The 23582-nt window shown below is 46.7% G+C and overlaps 1 protein-coding gene across 6 annotated transcripts in view; it reads right to left on the minus strand.

Annotated features, from left to right (window-relative positions):
- Positions 1–22393, minus strand: part of GRID1 (glutamate ionotropic receptor delta type subunit 1) — a 696635-nt gene extending 674242 nt beyond the window's left edge. For 2 of the 6 annotated variants that reach the window (XM_083439934.1, XM_083439933.1), the window contains exons 1-2: positions 21809–22393; positions 18115–18270 (exon numbers count right to left, since the gene is read on the minus strand). In XM_083439934.1, the coding sequence (XP_083296060.1) occupies positions 18115–18270; positions 21809–21887 (235 nt within the window). In that variant the 5' untranslated portion in view covers positions 21888–22393. The remainder of the gene's footprint in view (positions 1–18114; positions 18271–21808) is intronic. The other 4 variants (XM_083439937.1, XM_083439938.1, XM_083439935.1 and 1 more) reach the window with 3 other exon arrangements.
- Positions 22394–23582: the final 1189 nt, after the last annotated feature.

Genomic DNA, 23582 nt, shown 5'->3' on the forward strand with positions numbered 1-23582 from the left:
TTTCACATTGTGTGTATGAAGTGAGGGAAGAATCGGAACCAGGTTAACTGCGTGTAGGCTCTGTTCAGATCTTCATATGAAAAGGAGGAGAGTGGAAGTGGGAACAGCAAACATAGTCTACATTACACAATATGTATTCTGCTTAATATTTTGCATCCGCTACATGGGGAAGGGCGATAGCTCAGTGACAGAGCAGGTTCAGTCCCTGATATCTCCAGAATCCCCTACCTGAAACACTGTAAGCTGCCGCCAGTCAGTGCAGATGATTCCAAGGACCCAGCTACACAGCTGCAAATAAAAACGTTTTAAATGTGTCGTAAAGTGAAATATACAAATGTGACACTAGATGGCAACAGTGAGTTATGCAAAATTCAATGCATTTTTCAAAACTTTTTTTTAAAAAAGCATTTCCACAGCGTTTTGTGTGTGTGTGTGTGTGTGTGTGTGTGTGTAGATTCCACCCTAGTTAGATGAGGAAAATATCTGCCTCAGTATAACACTGTTTCCTATGAATGTCTCAACAGGGGCAATGACATATATATATACAAACACACATACACAAAGTATCCCAAGCAAAGACAAATAATTTATTAAGTGATAGAAAACAGGAGAGGGGGGGAGGTTTTGTATTAGAACAAACCGTGATAGGGTTGGTTAAGGAAGAGATGGACCAGCATTTTTTTAAAAAAAAATTATTTTGGTGACAAAATAATGGAAGGGAAGGCAGCCACAGCTTTATGATCATGTTGTACCTCCCATCCATATCTATTCAGTTCCAGTTGCTCTTGGGCAGATGGGAAATGAGAAAAGAGATCCATTTTCTCAGAAGAAAGAGAGAGAGAGTAACCGTTTACAAACTGTGTGCTGTCAGACATCTGTGTGCCACTGCCAACAGATGTTATTGTAATTATGATTAAAATGCTACAGAAATTATAATAATCCAGTAAGTCATGTTCATAAATTCATCTACATTGAGCACTTGACTGGGGGAGCAGCACACACACACACACACACACACACAGGCTATTCTGTGTTGGAAAAGCAGGGATCAGGTAATTAAGATACAATTGGGAGAAACAATCTGGACGGAGAAGCAATCTGGAGCAGGAAACTCCTGAAGCAATGCTGGAGTAGCAGTGGCAAATCTTTGCTGGTCAAACGCATCACTACATCCCACAAACAAAGGAATAACTCCCATGTGTGGCTTAGTTGAGGGAGCTAGAAGATGACCTGGGGGGGGGGGGCGGGGAACCACTGGGGAGAAAAGCCTTCTAAAATGTTTACTGGCTGTTGCTGTTTTTAGAATACAGGAAGTGTCTGCCCCTCCCCAATTTCATATATTCAGCAGGTAGGTAATCTGTCCATTTACGTTTATTTTGGTTTCTCATTTTTCCGAACTTAACTTTGGTTTTCCATACAAGTTTGCTAATATTTTTTTTTTTAAGTCCTCCTGGAAAACATCAGTTTTTTTAGTGCAAATTTCTCCCAGTACATACATCTGTATGCAATTTTGTATAGCAGACACTTTGGGGGGGGCAGTGTGGTTTTCCTTGATATAACAGATCTATGTAGGGTTGCCATATTTCAAGCAGTGAAAATCTGGAATTTGCCCAAAGCTGTGGACCTTTTTTTTTTTTTTTTTTTTTTTTTTTTTTTTTTTGCAAATTCACAAGTTTTTGAGCCATTTTAAAGGATAACTGCCAAAAATGACACTGCTGACGTGGGTTGCCATACGTCTGGATTTTCCTGGACATTTTTGCGATTTCCACCCGGGTGCTGCTTCCAGCTGCAGCATTCTAGATATGTCCGGGAAATTCTGGACATATTCTAACAATGGCAACCCTAGATTATTTATGTTCTTTCCATCCCCTCCTTTGTCTTCACCCACAACCCCCAGTGTGGGTCACGCCCTGTGATATAAGCGGAAATACACTGTAAACTTAGTTCTCTCTGCTCGCAAGTCAAGGGGGGGTGGGAGAAAACCCTTCTGAGCTCTCACACTAAAGTGTTCTCTAATTTGTAGTAGGCAATACATAGTTAAATGGACCTATGGTCTGACTTTGTACTAGACAGCATTCTTTGCACCTTATTCTCTCAAGACTTAAGTTTCAAAACTATTTATTCTCATCTGTGTTTTAAATGCCATCTTAGAAGTATTTTATGCTGCCTAGGTTGGCTTTTTAATGGGATCATTCTATTAATTATTGTATATTCCAGTTTTTAACTAAATTTGATACAATTTTGCTATGGTTGGTGCCATTTCATGTGATGACATTGCAGCAGTCAAGAGGAGAGAGGGAACTTGCCCATATGGATTTGAGATTGCCACGAAAAGAGCACTGCATTTTTATTTTCTGTCTATTCCTTATCTCTGTTTGTTGAATAACCATTCCCAGTTGCCAGATGTATTGGCAAAATACTTTTGGGTTTTTTACAACAGATTTGTCACAGCAAGATCTGGCCCAGATCTTGGAAAGGACCAAATGCCTATTGCTGAGACAAGAGATGCCTTTTGGACTGCTTGGAAATGATTTGGGGAAGGCAGAGAGTGAGAAAATTCCAGGATCTGAAAGCAGGAGGCTGCATGTACCTCTAGCTTCCCTCTCTCCCAGCACCCATCTCTAAGTAGCAGGAGAACAACTCATCATGATTGTCAGGGACTGGCTAGACAAGGAGGAATAGTGTAAGACTACAACCAGGGAATGCCCCAGGAAAGAATCAGAGGGGGGAGGCTCTGAGCCAAGAGAATGGTTGTGAGATGCAGGAGACAGGTCAGAGGAAGACAGGGGTGCAGACGGGTTGGAGATTGAGCAAGCAACAGGCTTAAGTGCAACTGAGGCTGCTGAGAAGGCGACTGATGTTGCAACAGATCCCCAGCCACCTGCCAGTTCCACTGTTTCCTTCTCCCGTACTCCTCTGTCCCCAAGAACAAAGAGGGGGCTGCATGTAGCAGAACAAAAGGCACAGAGAGCCCTCCTCGAAGGAGTTTGTGACTGTTGAGTAGGCAGCCGGCTGGTAAGCAGACTTAAGAGGAAGTGGGAGGCTCAGATCCTGAGTTCTGGCAACTGCGTTAGCAGGCTAGTACAACCCATGGAGTTCACCGTTGGGTTTTGTTTCTCTGGACAAGGAATCAGGTAGATGGGGATTGTTCGAGTGTGCATGGAAACTAGCCTGGTGTACAATGGTAAACATTATATTCATTGCCCCGCCCACTTTTGCTCTAGCCCTGCCCACCACTGGCCCCCAGGAGGCAATGTGGCCCCCAGGCTGAAAAGGATTCCCCACTCCTGCTGTGGCTCTTGCTCTGCGGCCTGCACACATGTTGCTGAATTGGACTAGGGAAGTGGCACAGCTCAGACTCGAGATAAAAATAAAATAAAATTAGGAACTCCTATTCTGTGTTACCAGCACAGCATAAAAGCCGAGATGTTATTTTAATCTTCTGTGCAATAAGACACAGCTGTTTTTGAAGCCAGTAGGATTGCAGGGAGTTATTTACACAGTACAATGTACATTTTTAGCAACACTTGGGAACTAACTACCCAGTAATTAAAAAAAAAAATAGAATTAAATTGCAATTTTAAAACCGAGACTGGAGTTTTAATCATATTTTACTTGGATGTAATGCACTTGAAGTACTGTGTATTATCACACTTCTTAAGCAAAAATATATCCATGGGTATTGCTTCATTGCTGCATCCTAGACACACATATCTGAAAGAATGTTCATGATCCAGCCAAGAAGTGGGACAACAGGAGATGTTTCTGCTTAGGGGCAGTGCAATAAGTGACAACCACCTCTCCAAATTTACCCTCCCCATTCTGTTACAAACCAGTCAGTTTTTTCCTGGAACCAACTTTGCGGAGAAATGGCAAATTGCAGTTTAAGCCACCAACGTAACTTTTTTTCCAACTGAGTTAGTCAAAAATTCATCAAACTCTGGCTTACGTGCATCTTTAGATTTCCATGTAGCAGCAGGCTGGCAGGTGGATGAGGGCACTGACCCTGTGCCAAAGCACTTTTTTCACCTATAGTGCCAGATCTAGGATAGCCCAAGCACACAGATACTAGCAGCACTTAATCAGCTGGCTGATAAGTATGTGCAAAACTGCCATTTCACTCTGCCTCACCTTCTTTGTGGGGTAGTTGTTGGAATGAAATGGGATAACCGCATTTGCACCACCATCAGCTCTTCAAATAAAGGGCAATGTTATATATATATTGAAAAACCTGTGCTGTGTAGACAGTGTGGCGCAGTGGTTAGAGTGCTGGACTAGAAGCAGGGAGACCAGGGTTCAAATCCCTGACATGAAGTGACGTTGGGCCAACCACAGTCTCTCAGCCCGGCTTATGTCACACAGGATTGTTGTGTGAGGATATAACGAGCAGGAGAACGCATGCCACTTGGAGTTCCACAGAGGGAAAGTGGCATATAAATGTAAAAGGTAAAGGTAAAGGGACTCCTGACCATCAGGTCCAGTCGTGGCTGACTCTGGGGTTGCGGTGCTCATCTTGCTTTATTAGCCGAGGGGCCGGCGTACAGCTTCTGGGTCATGTGGCCAGCATGATTAAGCCGCTTCTGGCGAACCAGAGCAGCGCACAGAAACGCTGTTTACCTTCCCTCCGGAGCAGTACCTATTTATCTACTTGCACTTTCGACGTGCTTTCGAACTGCTAGGTTACAGGAGCAGGGACTGAGCAACGGGAGTTCACCCCATTGCAGGGATTCGAACCGCCGACCTTCTGATCAGCAAGTCCTAGGCTCTGTGGTTTAACCCACAGTGCCACCCGCATCCCAGCATATAAATGTAATGATCAATAAAACAAAACAGATAGAGAGAAGCCCTCTTAATGTGTTGCAGGGACAAACCTAAGGAGGAAAGCAGGAAATGATGCTCCCCTCCCAATCATTGGCTCCTTCCAGTTGCCCCATATCTGGCAACTCTTCCCTCTTCAACCCATGGAGGCTCCTGGAAGACTAGGGAGTAAGCAAATTCATGGACAAATTAGAGCAGAGCTTTCCAAACTTTTCTTGTTGGAGACACACTTTTTAGACACGCATCATTTCGCGACACAGCCATTCGGTTTCACTAGCAATCCAGAGAATAAACTAGCCCCTTTCCAGCCCCAGGAGGAGCACGGGGAGAGTTCACGTAACACACTTACACACTGCAGCTGACACACTAACATGTTGCAACACACCCTTTGGAAAGCTCTGAATTAGACAATGGAGAATCTGACAAATGAGCAAAGGATAAGGCTATCAGTGCCTGCTGGCCACAATGGCTATGTTCTCCGCTGCTGCTGTGGAACGCAAGTGGGGACAGCGCCATTTGCACTCATGTCCTACTTGCGGGCCTTCCACGGGCATCTCCTTGAGAACAGGAAGTTGGCAGACAACATGGGCCATGTGATCCCGCAAGGCTCTTCTTATGTTCTTAAGATCAGCATCCCTAATCATGCAGGGAGCCCCAAGCAGAAAAGGCTCCCCATTGCAGACCATATACCCAAATGTAGGGAAGTTGGCATAAGCACAGAGGGGTGATGGGAACAAGGCAAAGGGGGCAGTTCTTTTCTGCTCATTCATGTCTGCCATGCCTGAAGAGGGCTACAGTACCAGTAAAATCGCATCACCATAAATAAAGTGTTTCAAAATCAATACAGGAGATTTTAAAATAATCCGACTGCAATCCCTTCCTTCTTCTTTCTTTCTTGGCCGTACAGTAGTAAGAACTAGGGACTTTGCGCTTTCGGAAAACAAAAGGCACCTGCTGACAACGTTAATGCTCAGTAACTCCAGAAACATTTCATGCCACAGAAAATCCTGTTTGCTTCACTTCCTGTATCAAACAAAACAAAACCCAGCGATGGTGCCGCAGACTAGAAGCCCCAAGGAGTCTAAACTAAAGCAATTCTAAACCCATGGACAAAAACAAAAAAACTGTGACCCAAAAACAAATTCAGCAGCCTGTTAGCCAGGCTTTGTTTTCCATTTTTTAAAATAAATTAAGGTCATCCCTCCAACTTTATATTCAGCTGAAAAATGGGGGGAGTGTTTTAGTCTCTTTTTCAACATTGTCTTTCTTTCTGCTTTGAAAAGTTGCTAAGGGAATGGCTCTGCGTAAGGTCAAGCAGGAGAAATCCTGCTGGGAGACTTAATGCAGCCAAAACAGCAGGTTTTTCTCCCCCTTCTTTTTTTAGATTAATGCCACTCGGATTCCACCCCCTCCCCCTTTAAAGGGAGATCATTACTGTTCCCATTTCTTACTGCATATATTTAATATAATATTAATGTACAGGGAGAGGAAGGCTCAAGAGGCTGTAGTAGCAGCAGTGGGGGTCAGGGAGGGCGAACGCTGCCACATCAGTGCACCAAGATGGAAACGGAGACTTGTTAGGGAAGCAGAGGGCTGCTGTGGGAAGGACAGCTCACCAGCAATTCAAAACCCACAAACCCAAGACCGCCCTATCAAGCGCAATAATCATCAAGTCTCCAACATTCTCATTAACTGTTAAGTCATTAGGCATCACATAAAAGAAAACCGTTTCAACACGCGTTTCCCTTTTTTATATACTTAGCACCTTAAAGCTATGGAAATGAGGAAGCAGAGGAAGAAATGCTTGGGATATTAGCATATCATTGGAAATTACCATCCCTTCTAAATTCTTACGCATTCCAGTGTGCACTCAGCTAGATTTTCAAGATGTGGCATGCTAGTTAGATGGTCTCCTGTTCCACTGGATAAGTTTCTTGTTATGTACTGAGCTTTCACACTTGACTCCAAGTATATTTCATTTCCTATCGGAGAAAAACAGCATCAAAACTAGCCGGCCCCACAGCAAAGTTGTGACAAGGAAGGGGATGGCCGTTGGCTGCAGTGGGGCAACATGCCATGGCTATATGAAAATGCAATGCTTTATGGATGATCCTCGGCTGACTACAGGTTACACTCACTGCTTTGGAGGTCCCAAGACTCAGTGCACCACCACTGTTTCCCTGAAACAAGGAATTTCAACCTCAGAGAAAATATTACGGCCAAGAAGGCAAGAATGTCCCTAATTTCTCAGTGTGCGAGGCAGCCGCCTGCTTCATCTATGCTTATTGCAGGTTTCATCTCTACTTTAGCAGGGGGAAAGGCAATTGAGAGCGCTAACATGCTGACCTTTGCAGGAAAAAAATAATTAGAGTGCTCAAGCACACAATTGCAATGCCAGAACTTAAAATGAGCATATGGACATTGCAAAAGAGGGGGAAAGCACACACACTTAATCATGTCAAATTACCTTAGTTTGACATATAGCAGGGTGATACAGACCATTTTCACAGAAGCACATGGCCAGAACTTTGCAACAGTGAACACTCCCCTGCTGGGCATCAGTGTTGCCACAGGCTCACTGGGAGCAAAGGAACACTGCTGCCTCCAACCTTCTGCATTTATTGTGTACACATTTGCATATGTACACATTTCAAGAAACTGTTAAGTCAAGCATTACCTCAACAAAGACGGTTGGGACTGCTGGGTTGTCTCCAAATGGACCCTTCCGCAAGTGAAACTACTCTTTCGCAAGTAGAAAGCCCTAACTTAGTATAAGTTCTTTACAGCTACAAAAGAAGGAGGGAAAATGGGAGAGCTGCTTTGTATAAGTTCATCCCCTCCAACATTTCTCCGATGACAATAGGGATGTCCCATTCCATAATGATAATTTCGCTATTTATGCATCACACATCTTATTGGGTTGCCCCAGCCACTCTGGGCAGCTTCCAACATATATAAAAACATAACAAAACATTAAACATTAAGAAAAACACTTCCCTATACAGAATTGCCTTCTGACAGCTCGGGAGTTGGAGAATTCCATACTCTGCAACATTTATCCAATAGGGACACCCTAAGGAAAAGTGGGACATTCCGGGATCAAATCAGAAACTGGGATGGCTTCTCTAAATCAGGGATGTCCCTGGAAAATACAGACACTTGGAGGGTCTGTAAATTGTCACACAATCTCTTGCACACATCTAGAGAATCTTGCTTGTTTTCTGTTCAAGTTGTGCAAAGTTTTTCACCAGCTCTTGCTCAGCAATTTGCAGAATAGAACCCACCAGCAGAGAAACACTACTTTAAAAAATTTACTTATGATTAGTATTAGTATTAGTATTCACAAAACTCCAGAGTAGGTGAAGACTCAGAGTGTAAGCTTCAGATGTCAAGGAAATAAACAACTACCTGACTTTTAGAAGGCATCAGAAGGCAGCCTTGTTTAGGGAAGTTTTCAATGTTTGATATTTTATTGCTTTTTTATTCTGTTGGGAGCTGCCCAGAGTGGCTGAGGAAACCCAGCCAGGTGGGCGGGGTATAAATTATAAATTATAAATTATAAATTATTATTATTATTATTATTATTATTATTAATATAACGCGGGACTCGGGTGGCGCTGTGGGTAAAAGCCTCAGTGCCTAGGGCTTGCCGATCAAAAGGTCGGTGGTTCGAATCCCCGCGGCGGGGTGCGCTCCTGTTGTTCGGTCCCAGCGCCGGCCAACCTAGTGGTTCGAAAGCACTCCCGGGTGCAAGTAGATAAATAGGGACCGCTTACTAGCGGGAAGGTAAACGGCGTTTCCGTGTGCGGCTCTGGCTCGCCAGAGCAGCGATGTCACGCTGGCCACGTGACCCGGAAGTGTCTTCGGACAGCACTGGCCCCCGGCCTCTTGAGTGAGATGGGCGCACAACCCTAGAGTCTGTCAAGACTGGCCCGTACGGGCAGGGGTACCTTTACCTTTACCTTATTATTATTATTATTATGAACAGACTTTGGCTGCAAACCAACACACACTTAATGAAAAGTCCCACAGAATTCAATAGGATTTCCTTCTGAGCTATTCTGCACTATTTCTAGCTCGTCTCAATGTAGACCCAAGAAGGAGCGTCAAATTAAGCAGCTCATAAGCATAAAAGCACATGCAGAACGAGACGACAGTGTCGCAGATGTCTTCCCGGTGGTAGTCTTAAACAAGTCTGGGTTTGGTCTTGGAAGGCACCAGGAGGTAAGCATTATGCGTTTTCATCCCACTGAGCACCAACATTTAATGACAGCAGACTGGTTAGCAAATTGTGCAGGAACACTGTCAGGACTCTAGGAACATGGAAAAGATCCCCCTACTTTCCACTGTTGTCTGGCACGTGCTTAGCAAGCATTGAAAGAACAGATTAAAACTCAGTGATGCATGCAACCGTATGTTCTTTCTAGAGAGCCGGGTTTGGTTTCTGCAAGTTCACATATGTACGCTACTTCCCAATGAATCAGCATGAAATTGGTTGTCAAGAAAGCAGCTGAAGATGCCAGACTACAAGGGAACGAATGAAGTCCCCATAGCAGCCTCCCAATCCATATTTACTGGGGTGTAAGTCCCATTAAACACAATTTAATTATGGTGCTGGAGGAGACTCTTGAGAGTCCCATGGACTGCAAGAAGAGCAAACCTATCCATTCTGAAGGAAATCCGTCCTGAGTGCTCACTGGAAGGACAGATCGTGAAGCTGAGGCTCCAATACTTTGGCCACCTCATGAGAAGATAAGACTCCCTGGAAAAGACCCTGATGTTGGGAAAGATGGAGGGCACAAGGAGAAGGGGACGACAGAGGACGAGATGGTTGGACAGTGTTCTCGAAGCTACCAGCATGAGTTTGACCAAACTGCGGGAGGCAGTGGAAGACAGAAGTGCCTGGCGTGCTCTGGTCCATGTGGGCACGAAGTGTCAGACACGACTAAATGACTAAACAACAACAAAGTCCCATTGAACACAATGTAATTGCACAAGTGTCATGCTAAGGTTCGGAAGACCACTTTTCCAAGACCTAGTGCTCATCCAAGAATCCTCTGCAATATATACAGGAGTCCCATGGCAGGCAAGCAGGAAAAGCATTCCTTGAAGGTGGAAAGTTTGAAAACTGCTACTATAGACTTGCAAATCAAGATTCCAAGTTAGGCTGGGGGCATTCCCAAGGGAGTGATCACATGCAGTGCCTAGAAGTGTGAAGCTGATCATTTGCTGCAATGTTTGCATAGCCTTGATGCCACATATCAGTGTAATTCACACATGCCTGCATATCAGTTAATTACTGAATAGCTCACAGATAGATGAACCAACTCCACCGAAAAAGTGTTGTAATTGAGTCAATGTGACATGCTATGAAGAGTCTCTCTCTCTAGTGTTTTGATCTGTGATGGATCCTTCACAGATGCACATCATTAGATCCTAAGCCATCAAATGATGAAAGTGCATGTATGAAACAGCTCATAGTTGTCACTTTAATTTGTGTTGTTTTGAGTACTTGCCAAGATTGGTTATCTCCTTGCACACTATAATCCTTGTGGCATTTTTTTGTCGTCTTTAAAAATCAAAACTATGTTCACAATAATCTAAAGTCGTATAAAGTACTGATGGCACAAATAATAAATAACCAGCTGCTCTCACATGTCTCCTTTCCATATCTTCCCTTTAACTCATATATAAATTAGCTAATTTGTACGTGACGGTGTAGTCAAATAACCTCTTTTAATAGAAATTTCCTTATCCTCTAATTCTTTTAACATTTGCTGTTCCCATAAACAGATGAGTTCTGTCTCATTATGATTTTCCAAAATTTGCATGCTATGCCAACAGAATGAGGAGGATCTTATGCTAAGCCCCCAATTTCATTATCGCTTCCTTGAGTTTCTTCCAGTAAACTTTTACTTCAGAACACAGCCAGAAAGTGCCACTTCATTCCTATAGAATTGGTTATGTTCTCCTTCCTTTCTGGACCAGCTAGTGTCAATTTCACTTTAGTTCATCCTTCTACCATCTGTACACACCCAAAAACAAATAGTGTGAAATTCCTCTCTTTTAGAATACAACAGTGATCAGTAACTCTAGAAGGGCTCAAAACAGAGGTGGAGGAAGGGAATGATAAATGTAAATAATGGTCTCATATTCTCCATTCTCTCTCAATGGCTCAAACACCCCTGTGTCTATTTCTATTCCTTTGGTGGTTTTTCGCTGTCCACACTCTATGAGCTCAATAGAAAGGGAAGCAGATGAGAGCACTCTTTAAAATGTGCTGCTATTTTACATGCCACCTCTGTCTACCCTTAGGCTTTATATATACTTAGGATGCCCCTCACAACACTACAGTTCCCAGATTGGTTTAACAACCAATCCTTCTTCCTGGGGAACTCTGGGAATTGTAGAGCTCTGTGAGGGTAATTGGGATCTCCTTACAACTCTCAGCCGCTTGGGGGCAACTATAGTTCCCAGGATTCTTTGGGGGAAGCCCAAAGTGGTGTAATAGTGCTTTAAATATATGGTGCATAAGAGCGATGATCCCCCCCCCCAATTATTATTTTTTTATTGGGGATTATTGCTGACCTATGAGAGTTTAAAGGGTGTAAATATTAGAACCAGTTTAGAGAAGAAGATCTGGGAAGGCTTATGACATCTCAGTCCCTTACATCAGTGTTTCCCAACCTTGGGCCTCCAGCTGTTTTCGAACTACAATTCCCATCATCCCTGACCACTGGTCTTGCTAGCTGAGGATTATGGGAGTTCTAGTCCAAAAACAGCTGGAGGCCCAAGGTTGGGAAATGCTGCCTTACATTATTATGGCTGCCTTTTCCTCCTCCTTTGGGACAAGCTGAGGGAGATCATTTAAGTATGATCCTCAAGGATCCTTAGAAAGCTGTCTTATTTTGTTTTTTGCTTATTACAGCTACCACTGTTGCATTTTTGCATGTGTTCCATGCTTTCATACTATATTTTCTTATCTTATAAATATTGTTTGACAATTTACTATATAGTCATTTCTCTCATGTAACTTGATTCACATTCATGGACAGAATAACACCTGACAGGACCTCCAAAAAATATAGACGTACATTCTTTATGGGTGATCTCATGCGTTCTCAGGGTTTGCTTAGCTACAGGGGTGTGAGACCTTAGCTAGAAGCAGCTAGTATTCCACCTGGGCACAAAGGTACTGCAGGAAATCCTCTCTCTGCGCTAGAATCTTGACGGGTGGTTTTTATTTTAGAGCTGAGTGAAAAGAGACATGGAGACATACACTTGTGAATAAATGTGGATACAGTCCACTACTTGCAAGATCCTCAGCTGTGCAAGAGCACAAATACCTGTTGACTGATGGACAACCATAGCCACAGCCAAGGTTCAGCTTGCCTCACTTCTTACTTGACCTTCTCTAAAGGGAGGAACACTGGTACCCTGGGCACCTCAATCGTTAATATCGCTGTCTACAGCTCTTGAGCGACGTCTCTCCAGCACTGGTGTGGCATCATAGGACGAATTCACAGGCTTCCCAGAGAGCCATGTGACTGCTCTGTGGTTGCATCCCATAATGCTCTGCAAAGGTGAGGGACGGATCACACAGGAGGTTTCCACAGCCATAGGCCCTGCCTAGCCAATGGTGACTGGCAGCACTGACATGACTATTATATACATGAGTGTAGCTGGGAGGGGGCAAGGGGGAAGCTGCCCTGCCTAGATCAAGTAAAATAATAGAATTACTTAACTAACTGACAAATCACATCGTTTCTGTGCCCCCTCCCCCCAAAAAAGTCCTGCCTCCCCAACCAAGTCCTGCTCCACCCCCCAACAAAAATCCTGGCTACACTAAGGTTACCAGACTTTTATCAAAGAATCTGGGGAAACTTTCTTTTTGAAAAGAGGGGGGGGGGAGTTATTTTTAAAATATTTATTTAATTTAAAAAGAAGTAATAACTTCTCTTCTGTGGTCTCTTTGCGTGGCCTTCCACTGGGCCCTAGCTTGCCCTCTTGGAGCATTAGCCACCGTGGAGTAGGCTTGGGTCGAGCCTGGGCTCGGCCACATGTCCTTGCCCTCCTGGTGCTCTCCTACCTCTCCTCCTCAGTGGCAGCAGCGGTGCAGCAAGCTCAGGGCTCCCCTCTTTTCTCTCCTTCCTCTTTCTCTCTCTTCCTTCTCCTCTCCTCCTTCTCCCTGCATCAGCTCCAGGGTTTTTACTGGCCCCAGAGCACCACTGGACAGTCGGTTGGGCGCTCTTACTCCTGGCTCAATTTGGGTTGTGGGGGGTGTCAGCGGTTCCCCCTGTTGATGTGCCGGGCATCCCTGGTTCCCTCTCAGCAGCGGCAGCAGCAATCTCAGCAGCCCAGAGCCAGACTGGAAGCACAGTTGGCTCTGGCTGGCTTCAGGAGCGGCCCGCTGCTGTGGCACCCACCATTTTGCCTCACCGGAAGTCCCTATGATGTGTCTTGTGCCGTTGAACCAATCACACAACATTCATTCCCTACTGATAAATCTACAACACTTAAAATATAAATCCAGGGACATTAAATGAAATCCAGGGACGGATTTTGTACGGGGACAGATTTGTAAATCCGGGGACTGTCCCTGGGAAACGGCGACATCTGGTAACCATAGGCTACGCCCATGACTATATATACTGTAAAGGAGCATCAACCATGGCTAGACAGCATCCATACTATTCAGGCAACACGCAGATTAGGCTATGTTGAATACCTACTCGAAGGTGTTTGTTGGCACAAATCACCATAGGAACAGACCATAAATGCTTCTGCAGCTACGCTAATGTTTGCTATATAGCGCTGCTCACGAAAGCACGGAGCATCAAAACAAAACATTTTACACCTTAGGGCCTTAGTGCAGCTGCCATAGCACCGTCCTCACAGAGCAGGTCAGTTGATTTGCTTCATCTTTTCTTTCATTTTGACAGCTCTTAGCAAAGTTGCATGGAAAACAAGCAGAGCATCTTGGAAAAAAACCAACAGCACTAAGATAACAAACGGTAAGAGTGACAGCAGAATGCAATCCAAAACGATACTACAGAGCAATGGTATGGCTCCTGGCTCATCCATGCATCATTCTGTCAGCACACTGTATAACAGAAAAGAAAAGAAAATTAAAACGATGGGGGGAGAAAGACAACCGTCTGTCTAACACCAACAAGAAGCCTGGAAATCAAGATAGAGCTACCACTATCATCTTCACTCACCCATCGTGTCAAAGTTCTGACACCCCTTGAGTGAACAGCTGATCACTCTGTCGTCCTCCCCAGGAGAGAGAAGCACATATTAACTTCTCCAAAAGAGGTAGTTCTTAAGTAGAATTGTAACATTTATCCAGCATCCCATCTGCCCTCCAGCTTATCAGCTTCTGCTTAGGGAGAGATTCTAAATTTAGAGGCCTACTGCCCATGAGTGGACAGTTTAAAACAACACCTATCAGGGTCTTGCAGAAAATTTTGCAATGCCTAATGAGCTGTACCAAAACAGATTAAAATATGACTAGACTCTTCCCTGGACTCTCCAGAGTATGCCTCATACATTAGCTTTGTCACAGCTTCTTCATCCGATATAGAACTGAAACACCACAAATTTTATATACATATATCTGTGTCTGGATGCACGCCACGCAAAGGAAGAAAATACAAGTCTTCTGTGCTTCAAATGCTTCCGTTCTCTGCCTGGGTGTCGTATTTTAAATCCCAAATGCAATCAAACCAGGGAAGGAGATGCTGTAAGGTGTGCGAGGAGACACTGTTCAAAATGCTATTTCAGCTATCCAACTGCTGTTACTTCCATGAATATGAATCAGCTGCAAAATAGGCCACTGATCCTTTGTAGCTTTATGAAGATCTGATTGTACGCTAAAACTTTTGACAATAATCAACTCCCCTATTCTCTGCTAGTTTCAAGTGCAAGATAATGCAATAGGAAGCACACACACACACAACTCAGATGTCGCATCGCTTGCTGCCGCTGCTGCACTGTCATACATTAAGGCAGCAATGATCTAAAGCAGGGATGCAAAATCTGCAGCCCTCCATGTTGTGAACACAGCCATGCAAGGTTGGAACTGCAGTCCCCATCATCCCTGACCGTTGGCCATGTTGGCAGGTGTTGATGGGGGTTTGAGTCCAACAACACCTGGGAGGGTCACAGGTTCCCGATCTCTGCAAGAAACACTTACTTGGGAATAAGTCCCATTGAACACAGCATGACTTACTTCCAAGTAAATTTGCACAGGATTGTGCTGCGCAAGCACAGTGAAGTAATTTTCTCTTGAACCTTCCTTGAGCCTTGCAATCTTGCTATGGGCAAAAACTGATGTCAACACGAAAATAAAACGTTGTCTTCCCCAGTAACTCGGCATCTCGTGGAAAGTGAAAGGCTGCCCCAAGTAGAACAGAAACACCCAAGAGAGCACAAAGCACTAGTAAAAAGAGCAATTTAAATATAATATGCTATAATAAGTGCAAGTAACTGAGGTGAGTTTTGATGGGAACGATCCAGAAAAAAATGTGCTGAGCCAACAAGAACCCATACAAGCATGCATGAATTTTGACAAGGGGGGGTGAAATAACTATTTCCAGTGCATGGTAAGAAAGGCTTAATGATTCATCGTTCAGGGGAGGGGGGAGAACAGTAATATTGGTAAGGCATATAAATAGCTTTCATTTTCTGGAGAACTGCTTCACAGCTGCTGAAGTAACGCATCCAGTAACCAGTCTTGACTTCTTTACCAAACTCCCCCCACATAACATTCCTAACCTGAGGCAGGATCTAGAATGTTTTCTTCTGTGATTTGAACTCCTTTACCTGCCCAGCTACTGTGTTAACCTTATGAATCTGAGGATAGTTTGCAGACTGTCATTTAAGCTGGCCTATCTGAACCATCTTTAAGTCTGTATGGAATTACTGGCTGCATGGCAAGAACACACAAATAAAATGCATTTGTACATAATATCGGTTGGCAATTTGCCTGCCTCCATCATCTCGGCTGACCAGTTGATCAGAACCAAGACTTGGAGAGATTCGGGTTATCACATGTTTTCCATGCTGCTTTATTTGTAGCTACAACAGAAAGATGCTGTGACGGTTGTGCATTTCAAGTAACTAAGCCTGATCTCACAGGTCAGGCTCAAGAAAAATCTAGATGCAGTGTGCTTTTCTCCCTGCATTTACATCCCCTCTCTTTCTAAAACGACCATTCATTCATTCCTTTCATGCAAGTCAGTCTCCTTTCAAAATAAAACCCTTCAGGAAACACCACACTAGGTGATAATTCCTACATGCGACTCCTGATCACGTACAATGTATTCTATTTATTGCTGTAAAAAGCACATCCGGGATGGGTAGGACACAAGAGTCCTGAAACAGCTCTTCTTTGTGCTTATCCAATTAATATTTCCCTTTGGGTCTCCTGTCCCCTTGCCAACAGGATGGTAGATTGACAGGTGCCACAAAACAAGACCAGGGTTGGAGGAAATGTTCAGATCACAAAGCTGCTGTTTAGTTGCCCTCCTCCCACCTCCCTGTCCCTGTTCTTTCTTTTTTAAATAGCTCTGGCAGCAGTTCAGAACATCGGATCAACATGTTTTGTTCACGGCATAGCCAAACACACACCTATCCTCGGTTGCCTGCTGCAGGGATAGACTCTCCATAGGCCAAGGCTAAACAGAAGAGTAGAGATGCTGCAAAACACCGGAAAAAATACCACACCATAACACTTTCTCACATCATCTGGAATACAGTATTTAAAAGGGTGAGGGTAGCAAGAAACAGCAAAGAATCTCACAAACACCTTGATGGTTAACAAACTGATTAGGGACTTTGCTTGCAGAAGCCACGGGCCATTTCATCCACACAGCATCAAACCCATCACCCTGCAAAGCACTTCATGCTGCTCCCATTTCCTACACCTTCAATTTCAGCATTTCTCTCCCTCTAAGCTACCAATCCTGCCCTTCCTTCTTCAAAAGACACAGAACCAATCCTTTGCAACCAGGAAAAAGACTTGTGCATGGCAGATCATATGCATGTTTACTCACACAGGCAAGTCTCACTTTGTATAATGGAGTGAATAGGGTTATAATGTTTTTTTATCATTGGTATTCTTAAAGGTGGAGAAGCTGCAGTCCTGCCTAGAGACTGCTAGAACACAACTCCTCTCATCCCTGGCCATTGGCTATGCTGGCCAGGACTGATGGGAGTTGGAGTCCAGCCACATCTGGAAAGCCACAGCTGTGCCACACCTGCCTTAAAGGCAGCAACTTCCTTTTGAAGGACCTTGGAAGTCTCCAGTTACCGGCACAAATTAATCCACCTGTTGCCCTGCCTCTTTCCACAGGCAATATATCAATATCTAAAGATGTTCCTCTTTCATCCACACAGGAATATTTCATGTTCCTCGATCCTTTTCTCCACTTTAAGAAACCACCCTCCCTTCATCCACTTCCATTCTAGCACACTAGAAACCCACCAGGATTATAGGTTTCCAAGGATCTGGCTTGCAGGCCTTTCCAATATGCCTGTGTGTATACACACACTCACAACCACACAGCCGCACACAGAGAGCCTCGGATTTCTTTAGGCAGCTGGCGCGTCTGCGCCCGACAGCGCTGCACTGATTTATCCTTTCACTTCGTTTCAGAGCTTCCAAACCAGCGACCAACTCCTCCAGCCAGCGCTTCAAGCGAGGCCAGAGGATGCTCGCCTCTCCAAGGCGCCCAAAACACCTCCTGCAGCTTTCATTCGCTCCCCGCTTGCTTTTTTCCTTGGCAAACAGCGCCAACCTTTGGCCGAAAGGAAAGTTTTCAGCCAGGCCGCGCAGCAAAGAAACCGCACGCACGCACACACAACCTCGGCCGGCAAACAACGTCCGCTTTGTGCCACAGGCCCTGCCAGGCAGCTGCCTGCTCCCTTCCCCCCTCCTACCCTCGGGTGGGGGTCGAAGCCCCTCCCAGAGACAGAGAGAGAAAGGGGGGCGGGCGCGTGGGAACTGCAGGCTTGGCTAGGCAAAGCGCCCTCCATGAATTCCGCGCGCAAAAGGAGAGATCGGCGAGAAAGGCAAAAGCTCTCCGGGCATAGCAACAGCTAAAGGCAAGGCGGGGCAAGAGATCGACAACTGCCCAGATCTCCTCCTGCTGCCCCCGCCGTCTATATAGCGCCTCTAGGGAGAGAGCAACCCAGCCTGAGTGGATCTCCCGCGCCCTCTCCAAGTTCCAGGGGCGCACTGGAGGCCAACGCGTCGCGAGCCCCTCTTCTCTCCTTCGCGGTCGCCCTTACCTTCCTGGACGGCGTGGAAGGGGTTGTTGGCTTCTATGAGTTTGATCGTGTACGTGATTTTCTCGCTCTGCAAGATGTCATCGTTGAGGCTCAAGTCCGCCACCGCCTGCTTGAAGATCTCGTCGTCCTTGGCCGAGTTGCCTTCAAATATGGCACCTGTTGGGGGTGGAGGACAAATAAACCATCATCCCCATTACCAGCACATGGGAAGGAAAGGCCGTGCCAGTGGCGTGAAGGTGAACCCAGAAAGGCTTTCCACTCCGAAGGCTACTTCATCCACGCTCGTCCCTCAACTTTCCATGCACATATACTTCCCAATCTCCTAAACCGCGGGGTGATTTAAGCCTACTCAAAAAGGGGTCGTGCCCACTGACTGCTTCGTGACGGAGCCACACACCCCGAACTGGCCTTTTTTTCTCCTGCAACAAGTGCGCAAGCCTGTCCCAGATTCACACAGCTAGAGGTGCGGGCTGGGGTCAGGAGCATCAGTTTTGCGCGCAGAAGGTGCCGGGTTCAATCCCCGGCCTCTCCAGGCAGAGCTGCGGGAGTCGGCTGCCTAAAGACCTGGAGAGTTGCTGCCCGTCCGTGTGGACAACACTGGCTTAAGTGGACCACTTGGCCTGCAACGATAAAAAGCAGGTTTTTGCGTTCACCCTGAACTAGCATGCATTGAAAGGGCAGGAAGCCGCTCGCTCGTAGCCCTGCTGTTACAACAGGAGAGCTAAAGAGGAACTCGCGCGACTGAGCTCTGGAAGTTTGCTCAGCTGAGCTCCACTCAATAAAAATGACAAGGCCGGACCATCCTAGCTGCTGTCCTGTACTTGCCTTGAAGGAGGGATGTGTGGGGCAGAGGACATGCCCGGGGCCTTCCTGGAAGCGTTTCTGCGGGCCAGGCCACGGCTTCGCAGGAGAGCTTCCCGCTCCCTTGTGCCTTATATTCACCAAGGGCAAGTCCTCTGTGACACCACGGGCAGCTAAAGAGTCCTTATTCCCAAGGCAGAGAGGAGCGCCTGCGATGGGAACCTTCTCCTCTTCCCTTGCTCAGGGGTTGTGGGGATCAATTAGATTTTTTCCGGTTATGAAGCCCTGTGGCAGAGGGCAACCACATTTCTTGTTCGTTTGCTTGCAAATATATTATGTTCTGCTTTTTCGAGAGCCAAGGCTGCGTGGCTGCGGTGCCCAGGGGGCTGCCCAACCGGGCGCTGACCAGACGCAGACCTGCTCAGCTTCAGCCAGTGGGCGAGCTCGGGAGCCTGCGGACTGTACAGTTCAATTTATAAGCAGCGTGAGCTTGGGGTTCCACTCGGCTCTTGGGATTTTAGCCTGTGTTGATTTATATAGATGTAGACACGCGGGGTGGGGGAGGCGGAGGAGAGGCTTCCTAAAAGTTTTATCCGCAAAAAGGTAGGACAATACAACACCTACGCGTCAGCCTCCGGAATGGGTGCCCCCCCCCTTCTGTTCTTAGGGCTGCCCGTCACTTCCCTCCTGCGCATCGCTCCATATTAACGGAGATCTGAGCTTTGTGTTCAGTAACCTGAAAGCTTTTAATTTCAGAGCCTTGGTTATGCAGCTAGCAGGAAAACATCTGGCGATAAGCCTTACATAATATACCCCTGCTTTGAGCGTGAAGAGAGAGGAGAGAGGTAAATATATAGTGGTGGGTTGTTTTTCTACTCTGTTATGTATTTTGTTTTTTTTAAAAAAAATAGCCTAAGCATATTATTCTGCTCATCCTCACACGCCACCCACCTCCACGGCCCGCCTCTCTAACTTATTATTCACGTCTCTCCTGCCCCTTTAAATGCCAACCAGATGCTCACACCGTGCGCAAAATTCCAAAGCGAAGTTCAGCTTCGCTCTTCAACCTGGAGAAGCCATCATCCTTGCTCGCAGCCTCCTCTTCCCGCCCGCCACTTGAGCGGGAGGCAGGTGGTTGAGAGACTAAGGGGGCAGGGCTGAGATCTGACTAGAACAGAATCCTTCATCCACAGGTACAGGGAGATTTGGGGGGATACTTTCTCTGCAGGTGCCTAGCTTTGTGCGCCCCTCTGAAATCCGACACCAAGAGTCGCCCATCCTGAGCCGGTTTCTTCACGCAGCTGAAGTTAAAGTTTAGCCGCTCTCTCTTCGGGGTTGGGGTGATGGGGAAGAACTCTAAAGTCTTTCCAAACCTAGCTGTAGCACAGCAGACTCCCTCCTCCCCTCCCCAATCGATCTTTTTTAAGGGATCCGCAATGCTGTTTGGCCTGCTCTCGCCAGCCTCCTGCTTAAGGCATCGGGAGAGGAGCACGCGGGGTAGCAGAGAAGGACGAGTTTACCATCAGCCACCACCGAGCGGACCCGAAAGCATTTCGCAGCCCTCTTTCTCCCTCCAGCCTGACCACATGCCTTTCCTTCTCCTCCCCCACCCCCTCTTCTCCTTTCTCTCTCCTCTCCCCGCCTTCGGGGAGGAGACCTTTCCTCTGATTTGATTTGATTTAAAAAAAAAAAAAAAGATCTCTACGAAGTTTTTAAAAAGATGTCATCATTTGTTGGAGCCTCTTGCTTGGGTTTTTCTCCAGCCTTTTCCATCGCATTGCCTCTCACTAGGGAGCTTTCCCGTGCCTCCCTTCACCAGGACCCCTGGGAATCAAAAGCTCCCCAGCTCCCTTCTCTCCCTCTCTCTCTCTCTCTCTCTCTCTCTCTCATACACACACTCATTTCCTTCTTCCTGCTGATCCCTGCAGAGTCTGGCCGTTGTTTTTATTTAATTTCAAGGAAGAAAGTCTGCCAGTGGCAAGTCCCGTCCCTCCCCCCTTTTTGGCACGAGCCACCGTTCTCCTTCAAAGTTCCTTTTAGGGAACCCCGGATCTCCCGTCTCCCTTTCCGGCTTCCTCTTCTCCCGATCCAACCTTTGAGACCCCCACCGCACCCCACCCCCAACCACGGTGCTCAGTAATCCACCAATGAAATCTCATCCAGTCCAATGACAGACAGACAGAGCACCCACACTACGTTCTTTTGGCACCTGCAATCTCTCCCCCACCCCCCCGGCAAAAACACCAGCTAACTTGAAAGTGGCAGTTGTGTGCCTCCCACAGTCCGGGCTTGGGAGAACCACACCTGCCCGGGCAGAAGGAAAGTCCCTCTCCAAAGTTTTCCCTATGGGGAGCTTTTCAGGTGGGGGTTGGTGGTGTGTGTGACCACCTCCTCATCTTCCTCTTCCTCCTCCTCCTCGGAAGTGGAGAGTAATATAGGCGCAAACAGGTCCAAAGCCACAGAAAGGGTTTGCTTAGGAAAGGAACTGCAAGCGCAAACCTTCCTCAGTACCGCCTCCGGAGATTTAGAGAGAGAATTCAGCTTTCACCATGGACAGTCTTATTTCGCCCCTAACTTTGCAGTGAGGTGCATTCAGAGGGCTTTTATTTGCGGTGGCGTGGAAGAGAAGAGGAAGGGAGAGCGAGCGAGCGCGAGCTCTCGCCATCCTCTCTCTTTCCGTCGCTAGAGTTCAACTCGCTTTCTCCATCTTCCCTCCTGGATCAGAATTATTATTGCGCCTTAATGAGACCCGATCCTCCTTTCACTCTTATAGTAATTGCTTATGTGCCACTCTTACCCTGCAGCCTGCATATACACACACACACATATACACACGACGCGCGGACGGGGACACACACACACACACACACACACACCAGCTTCTTCCCCTTACCAATGTGGATGATGGAGTCCGCTCGCACCGTAACGCATTGAAATATCCAAGGGAAAAACCAAAGCATCAGTACTTCCATTTCAGACCCCTCGTACAGCACATCAGCCCGGATTGGGGGCGAAAAGCCACCGAGATGGGGAGAGGGAAGGAGGTGGAGAGCAAGGAAAGAGAGAGGAAAGATGCCCAGATTTTTTTTGGGGGGGGGGGAATAGAAAAAATCCCAACCTCCCCAAAACCTAAGTAATTTCCAAGCTTGAGGTTTGAAAGTCGGAAAGCGCAAGGCGGAAAAAAACCCAAAGGGGGAAGGAAAAAAAAAGCACAACCCCCAAAAAGCCACCAGCAACGATGGAGCCACAGCAAAAAGAAAGGAGGAGGAACGAGGTTGAGGTTTTTAAAAATGTATGTCGAGAGATAGATCCCAGCTTGGTAGGAGGCGACAAGCGACAGCAGCAGTAGAGCAAGCAGCCAGCCTTAGACTTCAGCAATAGCTCTTGAGCACTCCGTGGGTGAGTGTGTGTGCGCGTGCGTGTGTGAGAGAGAGAGTGTGTGTGTGTCTCTCCGTGTGCGTGTGTGTGTGTGCGCGCGCGCGTCTCCGGGCCCCAGCAAACAGCAAACTGCGGAGGCACCCCCCTCCTCTAACTCGATCCTCTCCCCCCCCCGCATCAAACCGAGGACCCACGTGATTGCAGAGCCTCACTACTGAATATAGTCTGGGCGAAAAGGCAACAGAGAAGAGATGGAGAAGCAGCTCCTATGGGGGGGGCAGCGAAGTGTGCGCGCGCGTGTGTGTGTGCAGCAGGAGCAGCAACCACGCACGCAGCAGCAGGAGGAAGCAGCCGAGAAAGGAGAGTTGAGTTTGGATCAAGGATTTGCAAATGCTTCTCTCTCTCTCTCTCTCTCTCTCTCTCTCTCTCTCTTTCTCTCTCTTTTAAGGGGATATGGGGAAAAGATGTGTGGAAATCTGCTTTCTCAGAACGGGGAGGGAAGCCCATCTCCACAGGAAGGCGCAGAGTGGTGCCAGTTTTGCGCACGGGGAGAGGGATATTTTTTGGAACATGTTGAAGAGGGGAAGCCTGAGCGCAACTCTCGAGAAACAGCCAGGAAGCGTGGCCCCGGGGTCGCAGGTGGAAGAAGAGGGGAGGGGATGATGGAAGGCTTCCCAGCATCCTGAGACGACCAACAGCGACCCTCCGGGAGAGCGGCTCGTGCGCAGGCGAGCAGCTCAGGTTCCTTGCGCTGGACCTCGGGCTTGTTTGTAAGAACTCCGAGGGATGAATGGACACCGAAGAGGGACCCGGAGGGATCGCAGATACATCTTAACTCTCTTCCCATGGAGGGTTGGAAGGGGGAAAGAGGGAGGAGGGGCAAGCGAGGGGGGGGGGGCGCTGCCATCTAGGATTATGGAACCGAGGTGCCTTTCTCAGAAGATGATGACCCGGGAGATCCTGTTCACTCCCACCCACCTTTCGCGAGGGTGAAAGGGCTGCCGAAAAGTTTAAAAAGGAAGCAAAGGAGTAGAAAAGCCTTCTGTCGAAGTTATCCATCCATTCAACATCTGGGCTCTTTGCTTAATAGGAGGACCAGATGTTGTGTCTTCATCACTCACATGATAGTAGTGCTAGTGATTATCACAAACTCTGTGTATTTGAATTCATGTTATTCTGGGCTCCCTATTTTGACAGTTTCATTCAGGTCAGTAGCTTGCCACTTGGCTGCAGCCCTTGTTTATATAGATAGATGATGATGATAGATAGATAGATAGATAGATAGATAG

This window comes from Podarcis tiliguerta (genome assembly GCF_965153285.1).
Source record: "Podarcis tiliguerta genome assembly, chromosome: 5".
Lineage (NCBI taxonomy): Eukaryota > Metazoa > Chordata > Lepidosauria > Squamata > Lacertidae > Podarcis > Podarcis tiliguerta.